Source organism: Bubalus bubalis, chromosome 24 (genome assembly GCF_019923935.1).
Source record: "Bubalus bubalis isolate 160015118507 breed Murrah chromosome 24, NDDB_SH_1, whole genome shotgun sequence".
Taxonomy (NCBI): domain Eukaryota; kingdom Metazoa; phylum Chordata; class Mammalia; order Artiodactyla; family Bovidae; genus Bubalus; species Bubalus bubalis.
This window is the reverse complement of record NC_059180.1, coordinates 28,008,462-28,033,068: the sequence shown is the minus strand read 5'-3', so window position 1 is coordinate 28,033,068 and position 24,607 is coordinate 28,008,462. Positions and strand designations below refer to the sequence as shown.

Sequence of the window (24,607 nt, the reverse complement as noted above, 5' to 3'; positions counted from 1 at the left end):
ACACAGCTGAATGCAGAGTTCCAAAGAACAGCAAGGAGAGATAAGAAAGCCTTTGTTAAGTGAACAATGCAAAGAAATAGAGGAAAACAATAGAATGGGAAAGACTAACTATCTCTTCAAAAAAAATTAGAGACCAAGGGAATATTTCAAGCAAATAAGGGCACAATAAAGGACAGAAATGGTATGGACTTAACAGAAGCAGAGATATTAAGAAGAGGTAGCAAGAATACACAGAAGAACTGTACCAAAAAAAAGGTCTTAATGACTTGGATAACCACAATGGTGTGATCATTCACCTAGAGCCAGACATCCTGGAATGTGAAGTCAAGTGGGCTTTAGGAAGCATTACTGTGAACAAAGCTAGTGGAGGTGATGAAATTCCAGCTGAGCTATCTCAAATCCTAAAAGATGATGCTGTGAGAATGCTGCACTCAATATGCCAGCAAATTTGGAAAACTCAGCAGTGGCCACAGGACTGGAAAAGGTCAGTTTTCATTCCAATCCCAAAGAAGGGCAATGCCAAAGAATGCTCAAACTATCGCACAATTGTGCTCATTTCACATGCTAGCAAGGTAATGCTCAAAATCCTTCAAGCTAGGCTTCAACAGTATGTGAACCAAAAATTTCCAGATGTACAAGCTGGATTTAGAAAAGGCAGAGGAACCAGAGATCAAATTGCCAACACCCGCTGGATCATAAAAAAGCAAGGGAATTCCAGAAAAACATCTACTTCTGCTTCATTGACTATGCTAAAACCTTTGACTGTGCAGATCACAACAAACTGCATAAAATTCTCAAAGAGACGGGAATACCAGACCTCCTTACATGCCTCCTGAGAAACCTGTATGCAGGTCAAGAGGCAACAGTTAGAACCGGACATGGAACAATGGATTGGTTCAAAATTGGGAAAAGAGTAAGTCAAAGCTGTATATTGTCACCCTGCTTATTTAACTAATATGCAGAGTACATCATGAGAAATGCTGGGCTGGAAGAAGCACAAGCTGAAATCAAGATTGCCGGGAGAAATATCAATAACCTCAGATATGCAGATGACACCACCCTAGTGGCAGAAAGCAAAGAGGAACTAAAGAGCCTCTTGAGGAAGATGAAAAAGGAGAGTAGAAAAGCTGGCTTAAAACTCAGCATTCAGAAAACTAAGATCATGGCATCCAGTCCCATTACCTCATGGCAAATAGATGGGGGAAAAATGTAAACAGTGACAGACTTTATTTTCTTGGGCTCCACAATCACTGTGGATGGTGACTGCAGCCATGAAATTAAAAGATGCTTGCTCCTTGGAAGAAAAGCTATGACAAACCTAAACAGCATATTAAAAAGCAGAGACATCACTTTGCCAACAAAGGTCAGTCTAGTCAAAGCTGTGGTTTTTCCAGTAGTCATGTATGGGTGTGACAGTTGGACCATAAAGAAAGCTGAGCATCAAAGAATTGATGCTTTTGAACTGTGCTCCTGGAGAAGACTCTGGAGAGTCCCTCGGACAGCAGGGTGATCCAGCCAGTCAATCCTAAAGGAAATCAACCCTGTATATTCATTGGAAGGATTGATGCTGAAGCTGAAGATCCAATACTTTGACCACTTGATGGGAAGAGCCAACTCACTGGATAAGACCTTGATGCTGGGAAAGATTGAAGGCAGGAGGAAAAGGGGACGACAGAGGATGAGATGGTTGGATGGCAACACTGACATGAGTTTAAGCAAGCTCCAGCAGTTGGTGATGGACAGGGAGGCCTGGTGTGCAGCAGTCCACGGGGTCACAAGGAGTCAGACATAACTGGGATACTGAACAACAATAATTATTATTACTGAGGTCAACTTGAATCTACTTTCATATTAAATAATATGAATCATTTCAGATTTTGATGCTCTATGAAAATTTCTTGCAATTCTTGTAACTGACCAGTGTGTGTGTATGGCAGGAACTGAGGGCTCAGTCATCTATGAGAAACTTTCCAGGCCCAGAGTTCTGGGATAGAGGTTGTAAATAGGTAGCCCCACTGGCAAAGCCAGCCCACCAATGGATTTTATTTGACTGATGCTCTGTGTATGTGTGTTCATGTAAATTAAGTGCAAATATTTAAACATTGAATATTTCACATAAAAACCTAAATTTGCAGCTTCTGTTGCAATGTAGAAGAGTCTGGCAACACTGGACCTGCGTTCTCCCCTGGAAACAATGGACAGAAGAGGAATAGCAACTCGCCCCCACCTCTCAGATGGGTCATTTTCTCCAGTTCCCCACACTCCCCACCATCCCCTACTGCCTTACACCCAGGCCTTCTCACACATTAACAGTACTCGGTTGGCTTTGATTGGCCCTTGGGTTTGCAACCACAGTCCTAGATGTCCCATAGTGGCTCTTCTCAGACAGAGGGCTTCTGCTGGGAGACACACTCTGGCCAAATTGATGTCTCAGTTTTTCAAATAAAACACACTCTATCTGACCCCAGTGCCTTTGCATATGCTGTAAACTCTTCCCCTCTTCATTGTCTCTGCTGAAATAGTACTTCTTCCAAGAAGCTCTTTCCATTCTCCCAGTTAGAATCTCTCTGATTTACACATTTTCCTAGTTCCAAACATGTCTCATTCCTTGTCATTTTCAGTTTGTAATTACACATTTACTTGAGTGATTTGCTAGGAAAGATTGAAGACAAAAGGAGAAGGGGGTGAAAGAGGTTGAGATGGTTGGATAGCATCACCAACTCAATGAACACGAGCTTGAACAAACTCTGGGAGATAGTGAAGGACAGGGAAGCCTGGTGTGCTGCAGTACATGGGGCCGCAAAGAGCTGGACACAACTTAGTGACTGAATGACAATAATTTTTTTTTAAGTTTCTGAAAAGGTAGTTCCTTCACAGAATCAAACAGCAAATTCAAGCAGTACCAAAGGGAAGAATGTAATTATTGTTCTAGTGGCTGTCTTCCCTCTTGAGAAGCGGGGTCATGTTTATTTTGGATTCTTTTCTATATGCCAAGTATCACCAGTGGAACTGGCTCATTCAATCTGTTGAACAGTGAGTGAGGACAGGAGTGAGTGTAGGGGGACAAAGGAAGAATGGTGTATTCGTTTCCCATTGCTCCTTTAACAAATTACACAGACAGTGGCTTAAAACAACACAAATTGATTATCCTGCAGCTCTGGAGGGCAGAAGTCTGACATGGATTGTACTGAGCTAATACTAAGATGTCAGCAGGGTTGTGTTTCTTTCCAGGAACACCAGGGGAGAGTCTGTTTCCTTGCCTTTTCCAGAGTCTAGAAGTTGTTTTTATCTTTGGCTTCCTCCATCTTCAACGCCAGCAATGGTGGGTGAAGTTCTTCTCACAATGCATATCCCTCTGACTTCCCAGATTTCTCCCTCTTCCACTTGCAAGGACCCTGCGATTACACTGGACTTGCCTGGATGGTGTAGACTCGCCCCTACTGTAAGGTCAGCTGATTAGCAACCTTAATGCCATGGCAACCTCCATTCTCCTCTGCCTCGTCACCTGACACATTGACAAGTTCTGGTGATTAGGGGGTGGCAGTCTTTGAGGGACCACTACAGGCACTTTTAGTGTATATTGTTTTACTGCAGTTCACAGATATCATGTTTTTCACAAATTAAAGATTTGTGGCAACCTGCATCAAGCATTTCTCCAACAGTATTTGTTCACTCCATACCTTTGTGCCACCTTTTGGTAATTCCTATGATATTTCAAACTGCTTCCCTTTCTATTTGCCATAGTGATCTGTGATCAGTGGTCTTTCATCTATTGCACAAAGATTACAACTCCCTGAAGGCTCAGATGATAGCTAAGATTTTTTTAGCAATGGGTATTTTTTTTTTTAATTAGAGGACAGTTACTTTACAATATCGTGATGGTTTTTGCCATACATCAACATGAATCAGCATTAGGTATACATATGTCCCGTCCCTCTTGAACCCTTTCTAAACTCCCTGCCCATCCCACCTCTCTAGGTTGTCCCAGAGCACTGGCTTTGTGCTGCCTGCCGCATACAGCAGCCCCCACTGGCTACCTATTTTACAGATGGTAATGTACATGTTTCAGTGCTATTCTCTTGTATCATTCCATCCTCTCCTTCCCTCACTGTGTCCAAAATGTCAGTGTCTCCTTTGCTGACCTGCATGTAGGATCGTAAGTACTGTCTTTCTAGATTCCATATACATGCATCAATATATGATATTTGACTTTCCCTTTCTTTCTTTCTGTTACTTACACCACTCTGTATAATGGGCTCCAGGTTCATCCACCTCATTAGAACTGACTCAAATGCGTTCCTTTTTATAGATGAGTAATATCCCAAGAGATGGGTATTTTTAAATCAAGGTGTATACGTTGTTGTTCTTAGATATAACACTGTTGCACACTTAGCAGACTACAGTATGCTATGCTAAGTCACTTCAGTCGTGTCCGACTCTGCGCGACCGCATAGACGGCAGCCCACCAGGCTCCCCCGTCCCTGGGATTCTCCAGGCAAGAACACTGGAGTGGGTTGCCATTTCCTTCTCCAATGCATGAAAGTGAAAAGTGAAAGTGAAGTCGCTCAGTCGTGTCCAACTCTTAGCGACCCCATGGATTGCAGCCTAACAGGCTCCTCCGTCCATGGGATTTTCCAGGCAAGAGTACTGGAGTGGGGTAGTGTCAACATAACTTTGATATGTACTGAGAAACCAAAAGGTTTGCGTGACTTGCTTTACTCTGATATTTGCTTTATTGCAATAGTTTGGACTAAGTCCATGCTGTCTCTGAGGAACACCTGTATTCTGCCCACCCCAAGAGAGATTTTCCTGAATACTGAAAATCCTCTGAGTGATTCTAAACTGAATACCTTCTGGCTATGTATCCAGGTCTTCAAAGAAATAATGATCAGATCAGATCAGATCAGTCGCTCAGTCGTGTCCGACTCTTCGCGACCCCATGAATCGCAGCATGCCAGGCCTCCCTGTCCATCACCAACTCACGGAGTTCACTCAGACTCACGTCCATTGAGTCAGTGATGCCATCCAGCCATCTCATCTTCTGTCGTCCCCTTCTCCTCTTGCCCCCAATCCCTCCCAGCATCAGAGTCTTTTCCAATGAGTCAACTCTTTGCATGAGGTGGCCAAAGTACTGGAGTTTCAGCTTTAGCATCATTCCTTCCAAAGAAATCCCAGGGCTGATCTCCTTTAGAATGAACTGGTATGATACCGACCATCAAATATGGCACAATGTGGCTACTTGTGAAATTTTAGGGTAACAGTTTAACACAAGCCAAGACTTCCTCACTAATGGATATGCCTTCTATTTTTACAGAGCTATTACAGAATTACATGCAATTCTGTCTGTAAATTATTTAGTTCAGGGCCTGGCACACAGTGAATGCTCAATAAATGGTAGTTTTAAAGAGGGGGGCAGCGCAGAACAAGATGGCACCAGGTATCACCTGCAGTTTAGGGGTGCTGGCCTCAGCATCAGAGCGTTTGTACAACAAACGACCATCTGCGTTGTGCTGGGGATAGGGTGGTGCATGGAATATCAAACAAATCAAAGAGCCCTGTTCCCATGGACCTTCTTCTTTAATAAGTTGGGTCTTAACTCAGAAAAGCAGAAGAAAAAGCAGCTCCACTTACGTGCAGAGAATGGACTGGTCCTCCCGATCTGAGAACAAAAAGAAAAAAGAGCCACGAGTTAGAATCAGCTCTGAGTTGAGGGTTAGGACATGCTACCGCCCAGGGCTCCCATTTAAGCTCATACACCCTGGCCCCTCTGGGGGTGACAAGGGGCCAGCTGAGCTCATTGCCCAGGGCATAGGGGACAAGGCCAAAGACAAGAGGGCAACAAAGCCCTGGAGGCAGCCCCAGAAAGATGTTGGAATCTGACCCATTCAGGAGGCAGTGAGCATCCCAGCCCCACCCGCTCGGAGTGGAAGGGGGTTCCCAGGAGACCCACTCTGTACAGATGAAGTCACAGACAGAACACCGACTTTGGATCCCGACAGACTGGGTTTCCTCTTGGCCACTTCCCAGCTCTGTGGCCTTTTGCGAATATTCTTAACCTCTCCAAGCCTCAGTTTCTTTATCTGGCAGTGGACATTTTTGGCTTGAAAATCCAGTATGCTTTCCCTCTTCTTCTGGCAAGAGCATCCTATGTTCCTTAAGGAGACATGTCCAGGGGACTTCCCTGGTGGTCCAGTGGTTAAGACTCTGAGCTTTCAATGCAAGGGGTGCAGGTTTAATCCCTGATCAGGGAACTATGATCCCATGTGCCGACAGAGCAACAATAACAAAAAAGGAGACACGTCCCCTGCGCCACTCCACTCCCGTTATCATGCACTGTCTTGGTGGGACTGACCCACAAGCTCTCCCAGCCAAGAGGCAACAGCGTTTCCCAGGCTGCGTCAATCAGATTCTCTGAGCTAAAACTCCAACCTGGATCAAGGACGGAGAAGCTCAGCAGGTGGGCAGAGCCCTGAGGGGGCCTCACTTCCTGCCCCCCCAGAGCCCAAGCAGCCCCAAGTTTCTGACATTTTCTGAAGCTGGCTCCCCACTCTTCCCACACATCTGTGAGCTCCCCAACACTCCTCCAGAAATTCCTTTCCTAGATAAGGTCTCTGTCACTTACCACCAGAGAACCCTGGTGGGCGCAGAGGGCATCGTGAGACTACACGGGATTAAGCAGATGTTACTGATCACCTTTCACTCTTAAAGTGACCTCAGGAGGTGGAGCCAAGATCCCCTATGAGGGTCATGGGTAAGGTGACACACTCCAACCGTTGGTCCGTTAACCATAACCGAGAAAGAACATCCTCTGCTGGGCAATGCTGATGCAGCTCTTCTTAAGTTCATTCCTGGCTCCAACCCCACCTTCACATTGCTCAGCCTCTCCTGATCAAAGGTCTCCCTGGATCTAGGGACGTCTTCCTCAAGATCCCTTCTCAGAGTGATCTTTCTGACATGCTGAGCTACCCAATCGCTCTGCTCCTCAACACTCTTCCACTTTGAAAGTGTCTTAAAATGTTAAACATAAATTTATCATATGACCCAGCTATTCCACTCCTAGAAATCCACCCAAGAGAATAGAAACATGTGTCCCTATAAGACTAACACATGAATGCTCACAGCAGAGTTATCATACCAACTAAAAAGTAGAAACAACCCAACTGTCCCTCTGCTGGAGGATGGATAAATAAGATGTAGTCTATCCACCCAGTGAAATATTATTCAGTCATAAAAACAATGAAGTACTGATACAGATTACACCATGGATGACTCTCAAAAACATGATGTTAAGTAAGTCTGACACAGAAGGCTACATACATATTGTCTTATTCCACTTACATGAAATGTGCAGAAGAGGTAAATGCATAGAGATAGCAAGTAGATAAATTAGTGGTTGCTGAGGGCTGGAGTGGGGTGACTGCAAACAGGTATGAAAGATAATTTGGGGGCTTGGAAACTGGATTGTGGTGATGCTTAAGTCAATTTACTAAAACTCACTGCATTTTACACTTACAGTGGGTGAATTTGGAGTATGCAAGTTTTATCTTAAGTTGTTTTTAAACATGTGCATGTCCCCCAGGGCCCTTACATGAGGCCCAGACTCCTGAACATGATATCCAAGATCTCCCATGACTGGCCCTGCCCACCTCCCCAGCTTCGGCATCTCTATGCCCTTCACTCTCAATTTCCAGCAACCCCACCCAGATCAACCCCCAATCACACTCCGTGCCTTTGGTCAGGCCGTTCCTGCTGCCTAGCAGGTCTTTCTCCTCTCCTTTCCTGGCTACTTCCCTCAGTCTCAAAGATAATACCTCTTCCAAGAAGTGTTCCCCATAGTGATGAATCCAGGAGGCAGCTTGGCTATAAGTCTCTGACAACACTCCTAACCTATCACAGTAGTTGGCCTTGCTAGAGAGAAGAAGCCCCAGGAAGAGCCCCTAGTCCCCATCAAATAATCCGACTGCTGCCTCCAAGCCCCCCTTGATAGGAATCCTAGAGCTCTCACTGGTTCCTGCCCATCACCAAGACACGCCTCCACTTCCACAGCCCCTGTGCTGCCTGAGTGCCCTGTCCCAGGCTGGCACTTTTGCTCCTTGTGTCTCTGCCCCCACAGAATTATGAATTCCTCATAAGCAGAAACATCCAGATCTGGACCCCACTCCCCTCAGTTTCCGGGAAACTGAGGTCATGTCCTCAATCCCTAAGCCCCTGACACAGAGAAGGTACAGTCTGGTGAGCACTGAAAAAAGCCAACCCCAAACCCGAAGACATGAGCTTCTTGATGGGAAAGTTCAACATACATGCGAGAAATTGAGACCAGTGACTTCCCTGGTGGTCCAGTGGTGAAGAACCTGCCTCCCGATGCAGGTGACTTGGGTTTGATCCCTGGTTGGGGAACTAAGATCCTCCATGTCACAGGGCAACTCAGCCTGCACACTGCGGCTGGAGAGGCCAAGTGCTGCAATGAAAGAGCCCTCGTGGGCCACAGCTGCCTGTAGGGGCTAGCTTTAGGGGACCCGGGGAGGTTCCACTCAGGCAAGCTTGACCTCTGAGCCAAGGGCCAACGGGAGGTCCTTGCAGGGAGAAAGGCCACAGGAAGGAGGCAGCTCAGCCTTTGGCAGGAGAACTTTCCATCACCACAAAGTCCTGTTTCTGGTCCAGCTGCACTGATTCCCATCAGGCCAACATGCTCTGCCTCCTGCCTCTGACTCTGACCTTGGGCTGATCCACAAATTTCAAGAAACAGCCATACCAGAAACCCTCACGTGTGCCCAAGGACAAATGCTTAAATTGGTCACTGCAGCAATATCAGTCAAAGCAAAAGACTAGAAAGGAGTGATTTTGAGGTGGACAGACAATGGACTGTCTCCACCCATCTGCTTTCGGGACAGAGGTGGCCTTTCCAGCAGCCTTGGGAAACCTGAGCCCAGAAGACAAGAGATGGACAGGGTCCATGCCTGTCTGGAGGCTTTTCCTCCCAGGTCCCCAGGAGAGGAAGTGGCTCCAAGGGGAAGGCTTGGCAGCTGCCAGGGCAGCTCCATGCTGGGCGCTGCCAGGGGACCTCCAGCTTGAGACATTCCCATCGGAAACACACCGCTCCAAGCGTGGGAAGCTAACTGTGTCGTGTTAGTTAGGGGCAGGAGGGCTCGGTGTGCATATTGCTTGCTGACCTGTTCGGAGCCCAAGAGACCGACTTCCCAGGGCTTTCTAGCTGATTCCTCCCCTGGGCCTGAGCTCATGTCTGACACGAGAGAGCAGAGTTCTAAGAATGTGCAAAGGAGTCCCCCAGCCCAAGCTTTGCACACGCTGTTTCTTCTCCCCAGAGCACCATCTGTATTGCTTTTGAACCTGCCTTATCCCTTATTTTTTTTTTTTTATCCCAATGAGGTGAAAACCACATAAACATAAATTAAACCATGTAGAAGCGAACAACACAGCAGTAGGTTGTACATTCACAAAGTCGTGCAACTCACACCTCTGTCTAGTTCCCAAACCTTCTCATCAACCCCCAATAAAACCCCACACCCATTAAAGAGCCACTCTCCATCTCCTGCTCCCCTGGCTCCACTGATCTGCTCTCTGTTTCTATGGATTTACCTATTCTGGACATTTAACATAAACACAAGTGGTCTTTTGTGTCTGGCTCCTTTCACTTAGCATGGTGTTTCTGAGGCTCATCCCTATGGTAACATGTATCTGAACTTCATTCCTTCTTATGGCTGAATCATCTTCCATTGTGGGCAGATCTTATTTTGTGGTTCCACTCATCTGTTGACGGGCATTTGGGTTGTTTCTAGCTTTTGGCTATTGTGAACATTGCTGCTATGAATATTCAAGTACAAGTTTTGTTTGAGCACCTGTTTTCAATTCTTTGGGTATATATTCTAATTGATTCTTGAAATGTCACCCTGAGAGTCACCTCCTTTATAGTATTTTCTCTGACCCCATACCTCCCTAGAGCTAAGCTGGGGGCCTCTCTACTGTATGTCCCCTTCAGAGCTGCCATGGACAGTGGTGCAAGTCAGACCCTGCATAACTCTAAGGGGAAACCATTTACACTGGTCACTATAGATCTGTATATTTATTACAACCATCTTTCAACAGATGGAGGAAAACTGCCTTGAGAAAGGGGTAAAAGTAAAAGTGTTAGTCACTCAGTTATGTCCAACTCTTTGGGACCCCATGGACTGTAGCCCACCAGGCTCCTCTGTCCATGGAATTCTCCAGGCAAGAATACATGGAGTGGGTTGTCATTCCCTACTCTATGGGATCTTGCTGACTGAGGGATCAAGCCTGGATCTCCTGCATTGCAGGTGGATCCTTTACCAGAACAGGGGGTACCTTTGTCTAATTCTATAAAGGTACCACCCAGTCTAGTGGTGACCCTAGCTCCATTAGTCCAAAGATTCCCTGCCTTGCAGCTTTTAACCTCATCATGATCATTGTTTCGCTGCAATACCTTTTAGAAGAAAGGATTAATCAGAATGGTAATGGACCATTTCCCTATGATACGACAGGCAGAATCTTTCTTTTTCATCTTAGTAAAAATCATGCTACTTTATATTATTTATAATAGCCAAAGAGTACAAAAGATACAAATGTCTATCAGTTGGTAAGTGGATAAACAAAATGTGGTCTATTTGTACAATGGAATATTATTCAGCCATAAAAAGGAATGGAGCACTGATACAGGCTAAAACATGCATGAACCTTGAAGATATTACGCTATGTGAAAGAAGCCAGTCACAAAGGACCACATATTGTATCATTCATTCCCTTTATTCTAAATGTGCAGAAGAGGCGAATCTATAGGGACAGAAAGTAGACTAGTGATAGTGTTGAACTAGGAGTGGGGAAGGGAATGACTACAAGAGGGCACAAGATTTCCTTTGCGGATGACAGAAAGATACATTTAGATTGTGGTGATGGCTGTGTAACCTTGTAAATTCACCGATAACCAGTGAGTTGCGTTCTTAAAATGGATTAATTTATGGTTTATAAATTATACCAGAATAAAACTTTTAAAAAAACACAATGTTACTTTTACGCCATCTCTGAATCAAGAGATCTGATTGCTCAGATTATCACATGGAATCTGCTGAGCAATCTGATTGCTTAGATTATCACACGGAATCTATTCATTTTTCAACAGTTATGAAACTGTTTTTTTTTCCTTAAATAAACCATGAGTTCTTTTTACTTAGATTACAAAATTAGTACACAACCACTGAAGAAAGCTTGGCAAATACAAAATCCCCCTAACCCGTGATGGTTAACATTTGGATATATCTTCTTTTCATTATTTTTTATAGGAGTTTAGAGTGATTTACACAATTGACACCATACTATGGCATGGTTTTTTAGTTCTTTTCATTAACAGTGTTTCCTTCTTGGGCTTCCCTGGTGGCTCGGGTGGTAAAGAATCTGCCTGCAATGCAGGAGACCCAGGTTCGACCCTTGGGTCAGGAAGATCCGCTAGAGAAGGGAATGGCCACTTACTCCAGTATTCTTGCTTGGGAAATCATATGGACAGAGGAGCCTGTGGACTACAGTCCATAGGGTCATAAAGAGTCAGAAACGACTGAGTGACTAGCTTTACATGCATTGACCATGTTGTACAGTCTTTGTTACTGACATTAAATGGCCTTATAATAGTCCACAGAGAGGCTCCTGCTCTTTCTCCAACCTCGTCTGGTTACTCCTCTCCCAGACTTACATCCCAGCCACACTGACCTTCTTGGCACTTTCGTAATACATCATACTCATTCCTGCCTCAGGGCCTTTGCAGTGTCTCCTCCTTTTGCCTCTAAAGCTCTTCCCCATTTCTTGATGTGACCAGGTCCTTCTCACCTTTTATTTGTTGTTGTGTAGTCATTCAGACATGTCTGACTCTTTGCGACCCATGAACTGTAGCCCACCAGGCTCCTCTGTCCAGGGAATTCTCCAGGCAAGAAAACGAGTGGGTTGCCAATTCCTTCTCCAGGGGCTCTTCCCGACCCGGAAATCAAACCTGGGTCTCCTGCACCGGCAGGCAGATTCTCTACTACTGAGCCACCGGGGAAGCCCTTCACTTTTCACACCCCAGTCCAAATATCATATCCTCAGATGGAGCCACTTTTGACCACTGCACACCCATAGCCATTCCCCTCAGTTTCTCTTGATCCCATCTTCCTGTTTTATCTTCTCCTTAGGGGGGAAATAACTTTGTAATTTTGCCACCTGGAATTATTTTTGCTTACTCAACAGAACTGCTTTTAAAGCTTCTCCTACTAACCCCTGAGCTCCTGAGGGTCAAAGGCTGTGCCTGATCCTGGGTGGCAGGGACAATGTGTGATACACAGTAGGTACTCAGGAAATGCTTAATGATTTGAATCAATCTCAAACAATCTTTTCTTCCCTCTCTCTCAGTCTCTCAGAAAGGCAATTCCGATTGAAGCCACGGTGAGTGCTTCTTCCTATATTCACATACTCACTCAACAAACAAGTCCAGAGTGCCTACTCTGTGCCAGGCACTGGAAACACAGAGTTGACTACACCGACCTAGTCTTTGCTTTTGAAAGGCTTATGATCTGGTGCGAGGGTCAGACAGGCAAAGAACTGACTGCAAGATGTGGGCAAATTCCACAGTGTATATGTGCCAAAGTGCTACTGAAGGTATAGCTGTTTTACCTTATTAAAAAAACGTTTTTAAATATTTATTTATTTGGCTGCACCAGGTCTTAGTTGAGGAATGCAGGCTCTTACTTGTGGAATGTGGGATCTAGTTTTCCTGAGGGAGCCAGTTTCCCTGACCACGGATCGAACCTGGGACCCCTGCATCGGGGGCTCCTAGTTTCAGCCACTGGACCAGCAGGGACGTCCCAGTGTAGCTGTTTTAACATACCCCGAGAGGCAGGATATCCCAGCAGCTGTGGTGGCCACTGAGCTGCATGGAGAAGGATGCGTAGGAATCCCCAGGGGAGAAGCCACCACGGAGGCGGAGCGTCCCATCAGGAGGGCCTGGACCTCGGCACCTCAGGGCCGGGAAAGGGCACAGCAGCAGAGACCAGATGGCCGGCGGACCGCATCCCAGCATCCCGCGCGCGGATTAAGCCCCGCCCCCTGCCCCGAACTTGGCGACCACCCGGTCTCACACTCCACTGCGGACACCGCGGTGTCCCCTCTGTCCCCTGGGCCTCGGGGTCTGGCCTTGGATGAGCAGGTGTGCAGGGGAGTTCTCCAAGGACCGAAAGGGCTCTCCGCCGCCTCCCCCACAGCAGGCCTGAGACTCCCAGGAGACGCCCAACTCCCCACAGACCAGCTATTTCGGCCTGATCCCAACACCAGCTCTTGGTTTCTGGCTGGGGAAGCCAGAGGCCCGCGGGCTGACCATAAAAGGACAAAACCCAGCTGGGTCTGAGCGAGGCCTGGGCTGGCTGCTTCTCTCCCGCCTTCCCGTGCCAGGGTGCGTGGGATCAGGCGAGAGGGAGGTGGCCAAGCCCTGTCTCCCGCGGGGTCACCACTCCTCCTGACCTCCAGGCCCCTGAGGGTGAGGCCTGGCCTCCACCGAGTGCAGAAAGGTGGAGCCCCACGAATGTCTGCCACCCTCCAAGGTAGACGCAGAAAGTTCCAGACACCCCCGCCCCCGCCTGGAGCTGACGGCCAACGCCCTGCCCCTGCCCTGCTGGGCACCACGCTCTCCAGGCACCATCGGAATAAACCCACACAAGCACTGGGGCAGGTGCCATCCTTGTTGGGACAAGTGAGGAAACCAAGGCACAGAGAAGTGGGCGCATCTGTAGAGCCAGGATTCCAGCCCAGCTCAAAAGCGACGCCCTGTGTACACGCTGCTATATTCAAAATGGGTAACCAACAAGGACCTACTGTATAGCACGTGGAACTCTACCGGGTGTTATGTGTCAGCCTGGACGGGATCCAGGGGTTTGGGGGAGAATGGATACATGTATGTGTATGGCTGGGAACCTTATCTGTTCACCTCATGCTATCACAACATTGTTTGTTAATGGGCTATACCCTAATACAAAATAAAAAGTTTAAAAAATAAATAGCACCCCGGAGAAACAAAAGCGATGCCCTAAACCTCTGCTCTGTAGGTCCAGGCCTTCCTCTCTCCACCCTCCTGCCCCAGCAGCACGGGGAGGAAAATTCTGGGTGAGCTGAGGTACTCTGAGAGCTTGTGCTGGACCCCAACAGGACTCTTCCAGACCCACATGAGGCAGATCTGGCCAGTGAAGTGGGCATGGGTTCATGACCAGTATTCTCCCAGTGGTCTCCTGGGCCTCGGCTCCAGCCTCCAGTCTCTGCATCCTTTTCTCTACTCCAGCCCCACAGCCTCGTGCATTGCATCAACTCCTTTAAGCTCACGTTACTTCTCAAGGAGGCCTCCCTGTCCTCCCAGCTTAAGGAGATCCCAGGGTCTCCCACCCTCCCCCCATAGCACATGTATTTGTGATTTGATTTGATTAATATCTACACCCCTGAGTAGACTGTGCCCCCCAACAACAGTTCCCTCACAGTGGGGCCTCAACACTTTGCGACAAAAAAGGGAAGGGGGAGCCAGATTTTCTCTGAGGCTGGGAGGACACAGTGGGAAGGCCAGAGCACTCAGACTCCAAGAGGAACAAGCCGCCACCACGTGTCAGTCAGAGCTCCCCAAGTCCACTCCCCTCAGCATATCTGCTTTCCAACTCAATATTTACTGGTTATTAAAAAATGATAATCATTCTCCTTAGCTCTCTCCCATCTGTGTGAGACACCATGGGCCGTCCATAAAACATGTATCAGAATCAGATGATCCTTCTTCTTCATTTCTTGCCAAAGAACGTGATCTTCTTGTGATAACTCAGAGGGCCAGCCAGACGGGGCCAGACAGATGGAGCCACCAGCACCCCTCGCCCTGCCAAGCCAGATGCTGAGCTGAAAGCAGAGGCAAAGTCTCCGTGAGGGAGAGAGGCAACTGGTCCCCTCCCTGGGAGGGGGGGCGGTGTTGCAGGAACAGTCTCTGCAGCAAAATGTCTGGGAAATTACTTCTGGGCTCCACTTCTCGGGCAACTCAGAGCATCATCTTCCTTACCAAGAAGACAGGGATAAAACCCCACACTTTCCAAGGATGTGAAAAAGATGCAGGGAGATTGGACCCACAAAGAGCTTAGAAAGGGCCCAAGACCCATTCCAAAGCTCAATAACAAGAAATTATTGTCAACTTTATTATCATCACTGCTCCGTCATCTCCATCCTCCATAGCAGTGAGCTTGTGAAGTGGTTATAGATGGCAGCAGGTCTGACTCAGGAGGACAGGCTATCAGGCCAAGTTCAACCCTTTCTAAGTATAAGGCCTAAGCCAGTCTCTTAGCTGGTGGCTCCGTCTGTCTGGCCCTGTCTGGTTGGCCTGCTGAGTTATCACGAGCAGCCTCAGTCTCCTCATCTGTTAAAGGGGGCTGGCAGCACTGCACTACCTACCATAGCATACTGCCCCAGAGGGGAGATAAGAGTATCCAGTGAGGGACTTCCCTGGAGGTCCAGTGGTTAAGATTCCACCCTTCCGATGCAGGGCCAAGGTTCAATTCCTGGCTGGGGAAGTAAGATCCCACATGTCACAGGGCATGGCCAAAAAATTAAAAAACAACAACAACAACAAAAAAAACTATTGGCTTAAAAAAATCTTTTTAAAAATAAAAAGTGCTTCCAGCTTGGCTAAAGGAGATATCGCCAGCTTTGACATTCAGCTCTGGAGCCAAGCGCCTTGGTGTTCTGAGCCTCAGTGTCTTCAGTCTGTCACGCGGAGAGACTGTCCTGCAGGGGAGCGGCGAGGGCCAAGGGGTGCAGGATCTACGGGGCAGCGAGCTCAGTGCACACAGATGCCCTTCCTGTCTCTGCTGAGATACAGAACCTCTGGTTGAGCACAGGCCAGCCCCCCAAGGCCTGCTGACCCGGAAAGAAGGTTCAGACTGAGTGTGGGAACTTGCAAAGCAGAGAACGGAGTTTGGATCATTCTGCCCACCTCCCCACCCCCACAGACTTCTCCGAAGCTTAAAGAGGGTTCAGCCAAGAGCCTGAGCTGATAAAGGTCTGGCTATTTTTTTAATCCCCTTAGAGTGGCTGGTTAGTACTAATTAGGTGCGGACACAACACTTCCAGTGACAGGTCCCGAGGACTCCTCTCATCCTCAGAGTGAAATCTCACCTGCCTTTCACACCCTCCCCCACCCCAGGGACCTACAGAGAAGAGGCTAGAGATCCAAACTGGCTTTTGTCAGGAAAGCTTTGCTGACGCTTTCCCCACACTCATCATGCTATAATTTGCTGAAGTCACTCACGCCAGCTTCTCAAGTGCTGAGCCCTCAACGCTAACCCCTTGAGATGGCAGGAGACAGTCCTACAGGAGCAAACAGCCTTTAGAGGGGCAGGAGGGGCTGTGAAGCAGCTCAGCATCACCTTGGTCCAGCAAGCCTGGGGCTTCAGGGTCTGATAAACCAACTTCAAATCTGCTCTGACACTCCTGCGTCAAGTCACCTCCCCAAGCCTCAGTCTCCCCAGCAATAAAATGGGGCGAATAACAGCACCTGGCTCCAGTACTGCATTGTCTAACCAGTCATGTTCTCCTACAGTAGTCATGTATGGATGTGAGAGTTGAGCCATAAAGAAGGCTGAACGCCGAAGAATTGATAACTTTTGTGCTGTGATGTTGGAGAAGACTCTTGAGAGTCCCTTGGACTGCAAGGAGGTCAAACCAGTCAGTCCCAAAGGAAATCAATCCTGAATATTCATTAGAAGGACTGATGCTGAAGCTGAAGCTCCTATACTTTGGCCACGTGATGCAAAGATCTGACTCATTGGAAAAGACCCTGATGCTGGGAAAGATTGAAGGCAGGAGGAGAAGGGGACAACAGAGGATGAGATGGTTGGATGGCATCACTGACTCCATGGACATGAGTTTGAGCAAGCTCTGGGAGATGGCGAAGGACAGAGAAGCCTGGCATGTTGTAATCCATGGGGTTGCAAAGAGGCGGACACGACTGAGGCAACTGAACAACAGCAACCAGTCATGTAAACATAGGTCCATGAGTGAAGGAAGGGAGGGAGGGAAAAATAAATAAATTTTTAAAGGGGTCAATATTTGCTACTTCTTAAGAACTATCATGGTCAATGTCCTGGGAAAATTTAAAACATTGTTGGCTTTCTTTACTTTATAGTTTAGTGTTGTTGGACACAGGCACCATAATAGTTTCAAGGCCTCATTTTAAAGGTCCTAATCTGATCCCAGGTGGCTCAGTGGTAAAGAATCTGCCTACAAAGGCAGGAGACACAGCTTCAATCCCTGGGTCGGGAAGATCCCCTGGAGGAGGAAATGGCAACCCACTCCAGTGTTCTTGCCTGGAGAATCCCACGGACAGTGGAGCCTGCTGGGCTACAGTCCACAGGGTTGCAAAGGGTCAGACACAACTTAGTGACTGAGCACCAGCATATGGATCTGATCCCGTCTGCCTTGTCAGTCTGCGGTGAGGATGACTGGAGAGTATTCCTGGAAAGCCCTGTGCACACAGGAAGCACGCAATAAAAGTCCACTACTGGGGCTTCCCTGGTGGTCCAGTGGCTGAGACTCTGAGCTCCCAATGCAGGGGGGCCAGGTTCAATCCCAGGTCAGGGAACTAGATCCCACATGCCTCAATTAAGAGTTTGCATGCTACAACTAAAGATCCTGAGTGCCACAACTGAGATCCAGCACAGCCAGATAAATAAAGTAAATATTTTTTAAAAAATCCACTATCACCATTATCACATCTTTGGAAAAGAGAGTGTGAGAGAATTTCCATCAAAAGGTAGTGGGTTGAACACAGGCAGTTGCTTCTGCTGCTGCTGCTAAGTCGCTTCAGTCGTGTCCGACTCTGTGCAACACCAAAGACGACAGCCCATCAGGCTCCACCTTCCCTGGGATTCTCCAGGCAAGAACACTGGAGTGGGTTGCCATTTCCTTCCACAATGCATGAAAGTGAAAAGTGAACGTGAAGTCGCTCAGTCTTCGACTTAGCAACCCCATGGACTGCAGCCTACCAGGCTCCTTTGTCCATGGTCCTCTTTTCCCAAACCTCATTAAAATGACAGTAAAGGGGTTTTGAAAGTGAGTGAAAGTCGCTCAGTCATGTCTGACTCTTCACAGCCCCATGGACTATACAGTCCATGGAATTCTCCAGGCCAGAACAAGCCTTTCTCTTTCCAGGAGATGTTCCCAACCCAGGGATCGAACCCAGGTCTCCCACATTGCAGGCGGATTCTTTACCAGCTGAGCTATGAGGGAAGCTTTATTTTTGGGGCTTCAAAATCACTGCAGATGGTGACTGCAGCCATGAAATTAAGAGACGCTTGCTCCTTGGAAGAAAAGTTATGACCAACCTAGACAGCATATTAAAAAGCAGAGACATTGCTTTGCTGACAAAGGTCTGTCTAGTCAAAGCTATGGTTTTTCCAATAGTCATGTATGGATGAGAGAGTTGGACTATAAAGAAAGCTGAGTGCTGAAAAATTGATGCTTTTGAACTGTGGTGTTGGAGAAGACTCTTGAGAGTCCCTTGGACTGCAAGGAGATCAATCCAGTCCATCCTATAGGAAATCAGTCCTGAATATTCATTGGAAGGACGGATACTGAAGCTGAAACTCCAATCCTATGGACACCTGACATGAAGAACTGACTCACTGGAAAAGACTCTGATGCTGGGAAAGATTGAAGGTGGGAGAAGAAGGGGACAACAGAGGATGAGATGGTTGGATGGCATCACTGACTCGATGGACATGAAGTTGAGCAAGCTCCACAAGTTGGTGATGGACAGGGAGGCCTGGCGTGCTGCAGTCCATGAAGTTGCAAAGAGTCGGACACGACTGAGCGACTGAACTGAACTGAAAGGGGTTTTTCTCAGGCTTTCCACATGGCGCTGGTGGTAAAGAATCCGCCTGCCAATGCAGGAGATATAAGAGACGTGGGTTTGATCCCTGGGTCTCTAAGATCCCCTGGAGGAGGGCATGGCAACCCACTTTGGTATTCTTGCCTGGAGAATCCCATGGACAGAGGAGCCTGGCGGGCTATAGTTTACAGGGCTGCAAAGAGTCGAACACAACTGAACACACATGCACAAAGAGGTTTTTCAAAAGTACATGAAACTGTCCAAATAAGTGGGAGAGGAGAGAAAAACACAACCTGGGAAACCAGCAAACGGGATGAGTGATGACAGTCCCAGGAGACTAAGCTGGTGGTGGAGAAGCAGAGTCCCCTGCCTCCAGCCCAAACCTCAGTAACGGGCAACCTGGGGCAACCTCAGGAAGAGGGTGGAGGACAATGAAACATGAGGACTGGTTGAATGTCTGTCTGAGAAGCTGCTAGACACATTCCAGATACCATCTATACTCCCTGTAGCCAAGTGACTGCCCTCCCCACAGCCCACCAAAGGGGGCAGATCAATTCTCTGGAGAGGGAGAAATAGAAGGTATCTATCTTGGGGACACCAGGAACAGCAAGAAGACAATATGCAAGTTTCATCCCATAGTTTGAAACCCTCAGCCTCTTCTCAACTAGATCTTTAAAATGATGGTTGTTGTTGTTTAATTGCTAAGTCGTGTCTGACCCTTTTGCGATGCTATGGACTGACTGTAGCCTGCCAGACTCCTCTGTCCATGGGATTTTCCAGGCAAGAATACTGGAGTGAGTTGTCATTTCCTCCTCCAGGGGATCTTCCTGACCCAGGGATCAAACCCATGTCTCCTGCGTCTCCTGCAATGGCAGGCAGGTTTTTACTGCTGAGCCACCAGGAAAGCCCCAAAATGATAGTAGACAGATCTTTACCCTTCAAGCAGAAGACTGTACAAGACTTCTCTGAAGAATTTCACTAGCCCAAGAAAAAAGGCTGAAAGATACACTAGGAGTCACCCAACGGAGCAGCCCAGCTTCACCAGCAAGCTCCTCCTGCAAACACGAAGCTGCCATCAGTTTTTTGGTGCCCATGTGTTAGAGCATCCCAGATGAATGGACAGTCAATGAATCAGCAGGCATTGGAAGAAAGCCACTAACAAGACAAACATAAATTAAAACAAACAAGTAAGAAATATGCCTATTGGAGGTAACAGGGGCCTACATGTGGAGAAGTACCCTCTAAGAAAAGGAACGTGTATGGAAAAAGAATGTGATAAGAAAGAAACATTCAGGAAACAGAACATGTTCTTGGAAACTTTTTTTTGGAATGATAGTAGTAATTGAAAACTCAATGGAGATTTATAAGATAAAGCTGAGGTAACTGCTTAGAAAATAAAAAAGACAAGAGAAAGAGATGAAAATTATAAAAAAAAAAATCTGAGAATTCTGGTATAGAAATAAGAAAACATCTAGAAAAAGCAGAACAGAGAATACAAAGAAAAAGAAATCATTAAGGACATAATTCAAAAAAATTTCCCAGAATGTAAGGACAGGAATTAAGGACTATGAGGATCCACTCAAGTCTCCAGCACAATGAGTAAAAACAGACCCACACCAAATCCAATCATAAACAGGGAGATAAAGATTAAAAAAAAAAAAAAAACTTTCAGAGAAGCAGGAAGGAGGAAATTAAAAAAAAAAAAGGTCACATACAAAGGATCAAGAATAAGAACGACTTATATCTTCCCAAAAATGAAACTGAATCTCAAAGTTAATGAAGCAATGCCTTAAAAATTTGGAAAGAGAATTATTTCTTGCTTAAAAATGCTTAAAAACTATCTCTTGGGATTCCCTTTTGGCTCAGATGGTAAAGAATCTGTCTGTGATACAAGGGACCTGGATTCGATCCCTGGGTTGGGAAGATCTCCTGGAGAAGGAAATGGCAACCCCCTCCAGTGTTCTTGCCCAGAGTATTTTCTATAGACAGAGGAGCCTGAGGTTGCAAAGAGTTGGACATGACTGAGTAACTAACACTTTCACTTCACTTTCACAGTGAGTGAGTTAAGTCGCTCAGTTGTGTCCGACTCTTTGCGACCCCATGGACTGTAGCCTAAACAGGTTCTTCTGTCCATGGGATTTTCCAGGCAAGAATACTGGAGTGGGTTGCCATTTCCTTCTCCAGGAGATCTTCCCGATCCAGGGATTGAACCCGCATTGTAGGCAGACGCTTTACCATCTGAGCCACCAAGGAAGATCCAAGGGCAGGACTTAGGGAGGGAGAGCCCTGAGGTGAGGTGGAGCTGAGGGTGTATCCTCTACTGGTCACCAGAGGGTATCCATTGACATTGACATTGACATTGACATTGACAAGTTGCTCAGTCTTGCCGACTCTTTGCAACCCTATGGACTGTTGCCTACCAGGCTCCTCTGTCCATGGGATTTTCCAGGCAAGAGTATTGGAGTGGGTTGCCATTTCCTTCTCTAGGAAGGTATTCAGGGCAGGTCAAAAGACTCCAGTAGCAATCACTTCCAAAAAGAAGCTATAAATAGGATCTTGAACACATATCTTATATTGTAAGACACATTATAAGAAGATTAACACATTTAGAAGGAGAATTTGTGGTAGAATTAGTGATTAAGTACACAGATACCCAAGTTGGAAAAAAAAAAAGAAGGCAATTACTAACTTCAGGGGAAAGAATAATTTGTACAGGAAAAGGCATCACAAGACAGTGGAGAGCTCAGCTGTGAATGGCATCTTCACAGTCATGATAATGTAAACTCTGAATATAGCTTTCATCAAAGTCAATATAAAACTACATTGGGAGCTTATGTGATGGGGCATGGTTGCGTGTGTGTTGGGAGGAGGCTGGAGGACAAAGCAAGGGGGTGATTGAGTGAAATGCGCATGTTCCATGATGAAAAGTCAATAAGTAATGCCTAAAACTGAGGGAGAAATTTAAAATACGAGTAATACGTTCAAGTCTGTTAGAGATTACAGTGTTAAACATCCAGAATTCAGTTAAGAGTTGCTAATGGTTATCCCTGGAGAAGGGGAAATGAGAGAAGCAACCAAGGAGTGATGTTTTTCTTAACAAGCCTCCAGGAATTGTCTAAATCATCTTTATCTACACCTTCAATAAAGACGAAAGCTAAAAGTGTGAAAAAGGAGTAAGGAATCCCTTTAGGTGTGTAATACTCTAGCAGCAAGCAGAACAGTGCATACGAAATGTTACTATTTGTGGGGAAAACTTGGGAATAAAGAAATGGATGCGTATCTTCAGACATGTGCAGAAAATATCTCTAGGAGAGTATCTAAGAATATCTAATAAACTAGAATAATAACCCCACGGTTATCTCTGGGGAGGCAGACTAGGAGTCTTGAGCACAAGTGTTGAAAGGGAGAATGGTCAGCTTTTGAATTTGAATCCATCATCTCTCCAAAAACAAAAAAAACACTGGGAAATGTAAAAAGTAAATATGATATCATTTACACATACACATATATATGACATATTTTAAATGCTGACTTCTCTCAATGTCTCCTCCCCACTGGGGCCTGGCTGCCTTTGGGGAGGGGCTTGTGAATGAATTATGTCTTAGAAATCCCCTCCCTTATTCCCAGCTCCCCTGTTACTATTCTCAGCCAGAATGCTCCGCCCTCCCCTTTCCTCTCTTAAGGAGTCATCAGGCTTTGGTAACTCCCCACCCCTCTTGGACAACCCACCCCACCCATCCTGACCCTGGTCAGCGCTTTTCTTTTTTTAAAAAGAGTTTTTAATTTAAAAAACTTTTTTTTTTTTTTTTTTGGCCGGGCTGAGCAGCATACAGGATCTCAGTTCCCTGGCTAGGGAATCGAACCTGTACTCCCTGCAGTAGAAGCATGGAGTCTTCATCACTGGAGCACCAGGGAGGCCCGTGGTTCTTTTCTTTCAACAACTCTGAGAGTTAACTGAGCAGTTACTCCATACCAGGCACCAGCAAATATGCCAGAGATTCCATGATGAGCAGAGAGACAAGCATGGTGTTTGTGGGTTTCATGGAGTTTAGGGGGCCTCGGGAACTTAAGAGTCCACGCGACTCTTTTAAACATTTCGTGTTCGATGAATGCGTTCTCCACTCCTTCCCAATCCTATCTCTTCACACGCCATCCTGTTTCACAAAGGACTTGAAGAGGAAGACATAGCTACTGACTTAATGCCTCCAACAAAATAGAAAGTTCAGTGTGATCCCAGCCAAGTGACTGGGTAGCCTGGGACAGCAACATTCACCAACAGAGTCACAAACCGGGCCCACGCGTTCCTTCACAAAAACCAAATTCCCACTTTATAAAGAAAAAGGAAAGATTTTTCCTAAGCTTTTATTTTTTTCTCCTTGATTTTTTTTTTTTTTGGAGATGTTTTTCACTGGAGTTTGTCATCACTCATTTGCCAGAAAGCACCAGGTAAGGCCAAAACAAATGCATACATAGCAGCTATTGATTAACCTTTAATCTGAAAAGAGTTTATCTCTTATGGATCTGTGTGCTTATGGATGGCCTTTTTCTCTTGAGGTTTAAAATTTCTAGGTAACTTTATATTTCACTATATAATTGTGTGTTAAAATACAGAGCCTAAGAGGAATGAAATGTATTTGCACGGGGGGTCCCCGTATGGAGTATAACATTGCCCCATGGATGGGAAGTTGTCTAGGGAGGCAAAAGTTATCACAACACAAAAATATTCTTCAGAGTCAAGTATTTGGGAAACCAGATCCCACTAAAGCATCTTTCTCTAGGCTGTATCACTGCTGTCCTCTAATTTAAAGGCTTCACCTTGCCAGCTATTGGGTCTGGCACGGTCAGAGACGATGACAACATCCATCGTCTCGATACAAACACAAAACGAAATGGCAGCTGTGCAAAACTGCCTGTTTCCTGGAAGGCGCGGTGTCACACACTGGTGACGTTCGAAAGGCCACCAAAAACATCAGATCACTTCACAACCAAACATTAGGGAGTCATCAGGAAAGATAACCCAACAAGGACTTTGAGAGACTGTGCTAAATACCAAAGAAGTCAAAGCCCTTGGCAACAGTGGTGATTTCTCCAATAAGTCTGTACAAATTATCTTCTTATCCCATGCTGCAGAAATCAAGCATGGCATGAAGAATGGTGTCTTACGCTCTTCCATGGTTCTGTTCAAAAAAAAGTTAAGGCAAAAACACCCAACTCTGAATTAATTTTATACTCTTTCTAAGAATTAGCACATCTAGTTGCAATAACCACCAAATTCCTATTGCATGTAAAATAAATAAGCCTGTGTTCATAACTTCCAATGTCATTTTTTAAGCCCATCAAAGCCTCTTCCCCTTAATCTACATGCCCATTTTAAGTAAATCTTTTCTGGAACCAATTATTTTCAGATAGTCATAATCTCCTTCATTTCATGCCATCCAGCTCAGTTGGTGTATGAAAAGTTATATCAGTTCAGTCAGTTCAGTCGCTCAGTCATGTCCGACTCTTTGCAACCCCAAGAGTCGCAGCATGCCAGGCCTCCCTGTCCATCACCAACTCCCGGAGTTCACGCAGACTCACGTCCATTGAGTCAGTGATGCCATCCAGCTATCTCATCTTCTGCCGTCCCCTTCTCCTCCTGCCCGCAATCCCTCCCAGCATGAGTCGTTTCCAATGAGTCAATTCTTCTCATGAGGTGGCCAAAAAAGTTATATA

General features: G+C 46.3%; 1 protein-coding gene across 3 annotated transcripts in view; it reads right to left on the bottom strand.

The window, feature by feature from the left end:
* The window catches only part of MYH11 (myosin heavy chain 11), a 127,957-nt gene that overhangs the window by 73,155 nt on the left and 30,195 nt on the right, over window positions 1-24,607 (bottom strand). For all 3 annotated transcript variants that reach the window (XM_044935707.2, XM_006050072.4, XM_044935706.2), the window contains exon 4: window positions 5,632-5,659. In XM_044935707.2, the coding sequence (XP_044791642.1) occupies window positions 5,632-5,659 (28 nt within the window). The remainder of the gene's footprint in view (window positions 1-5,631; window positions 5,660-24,607) is intronic.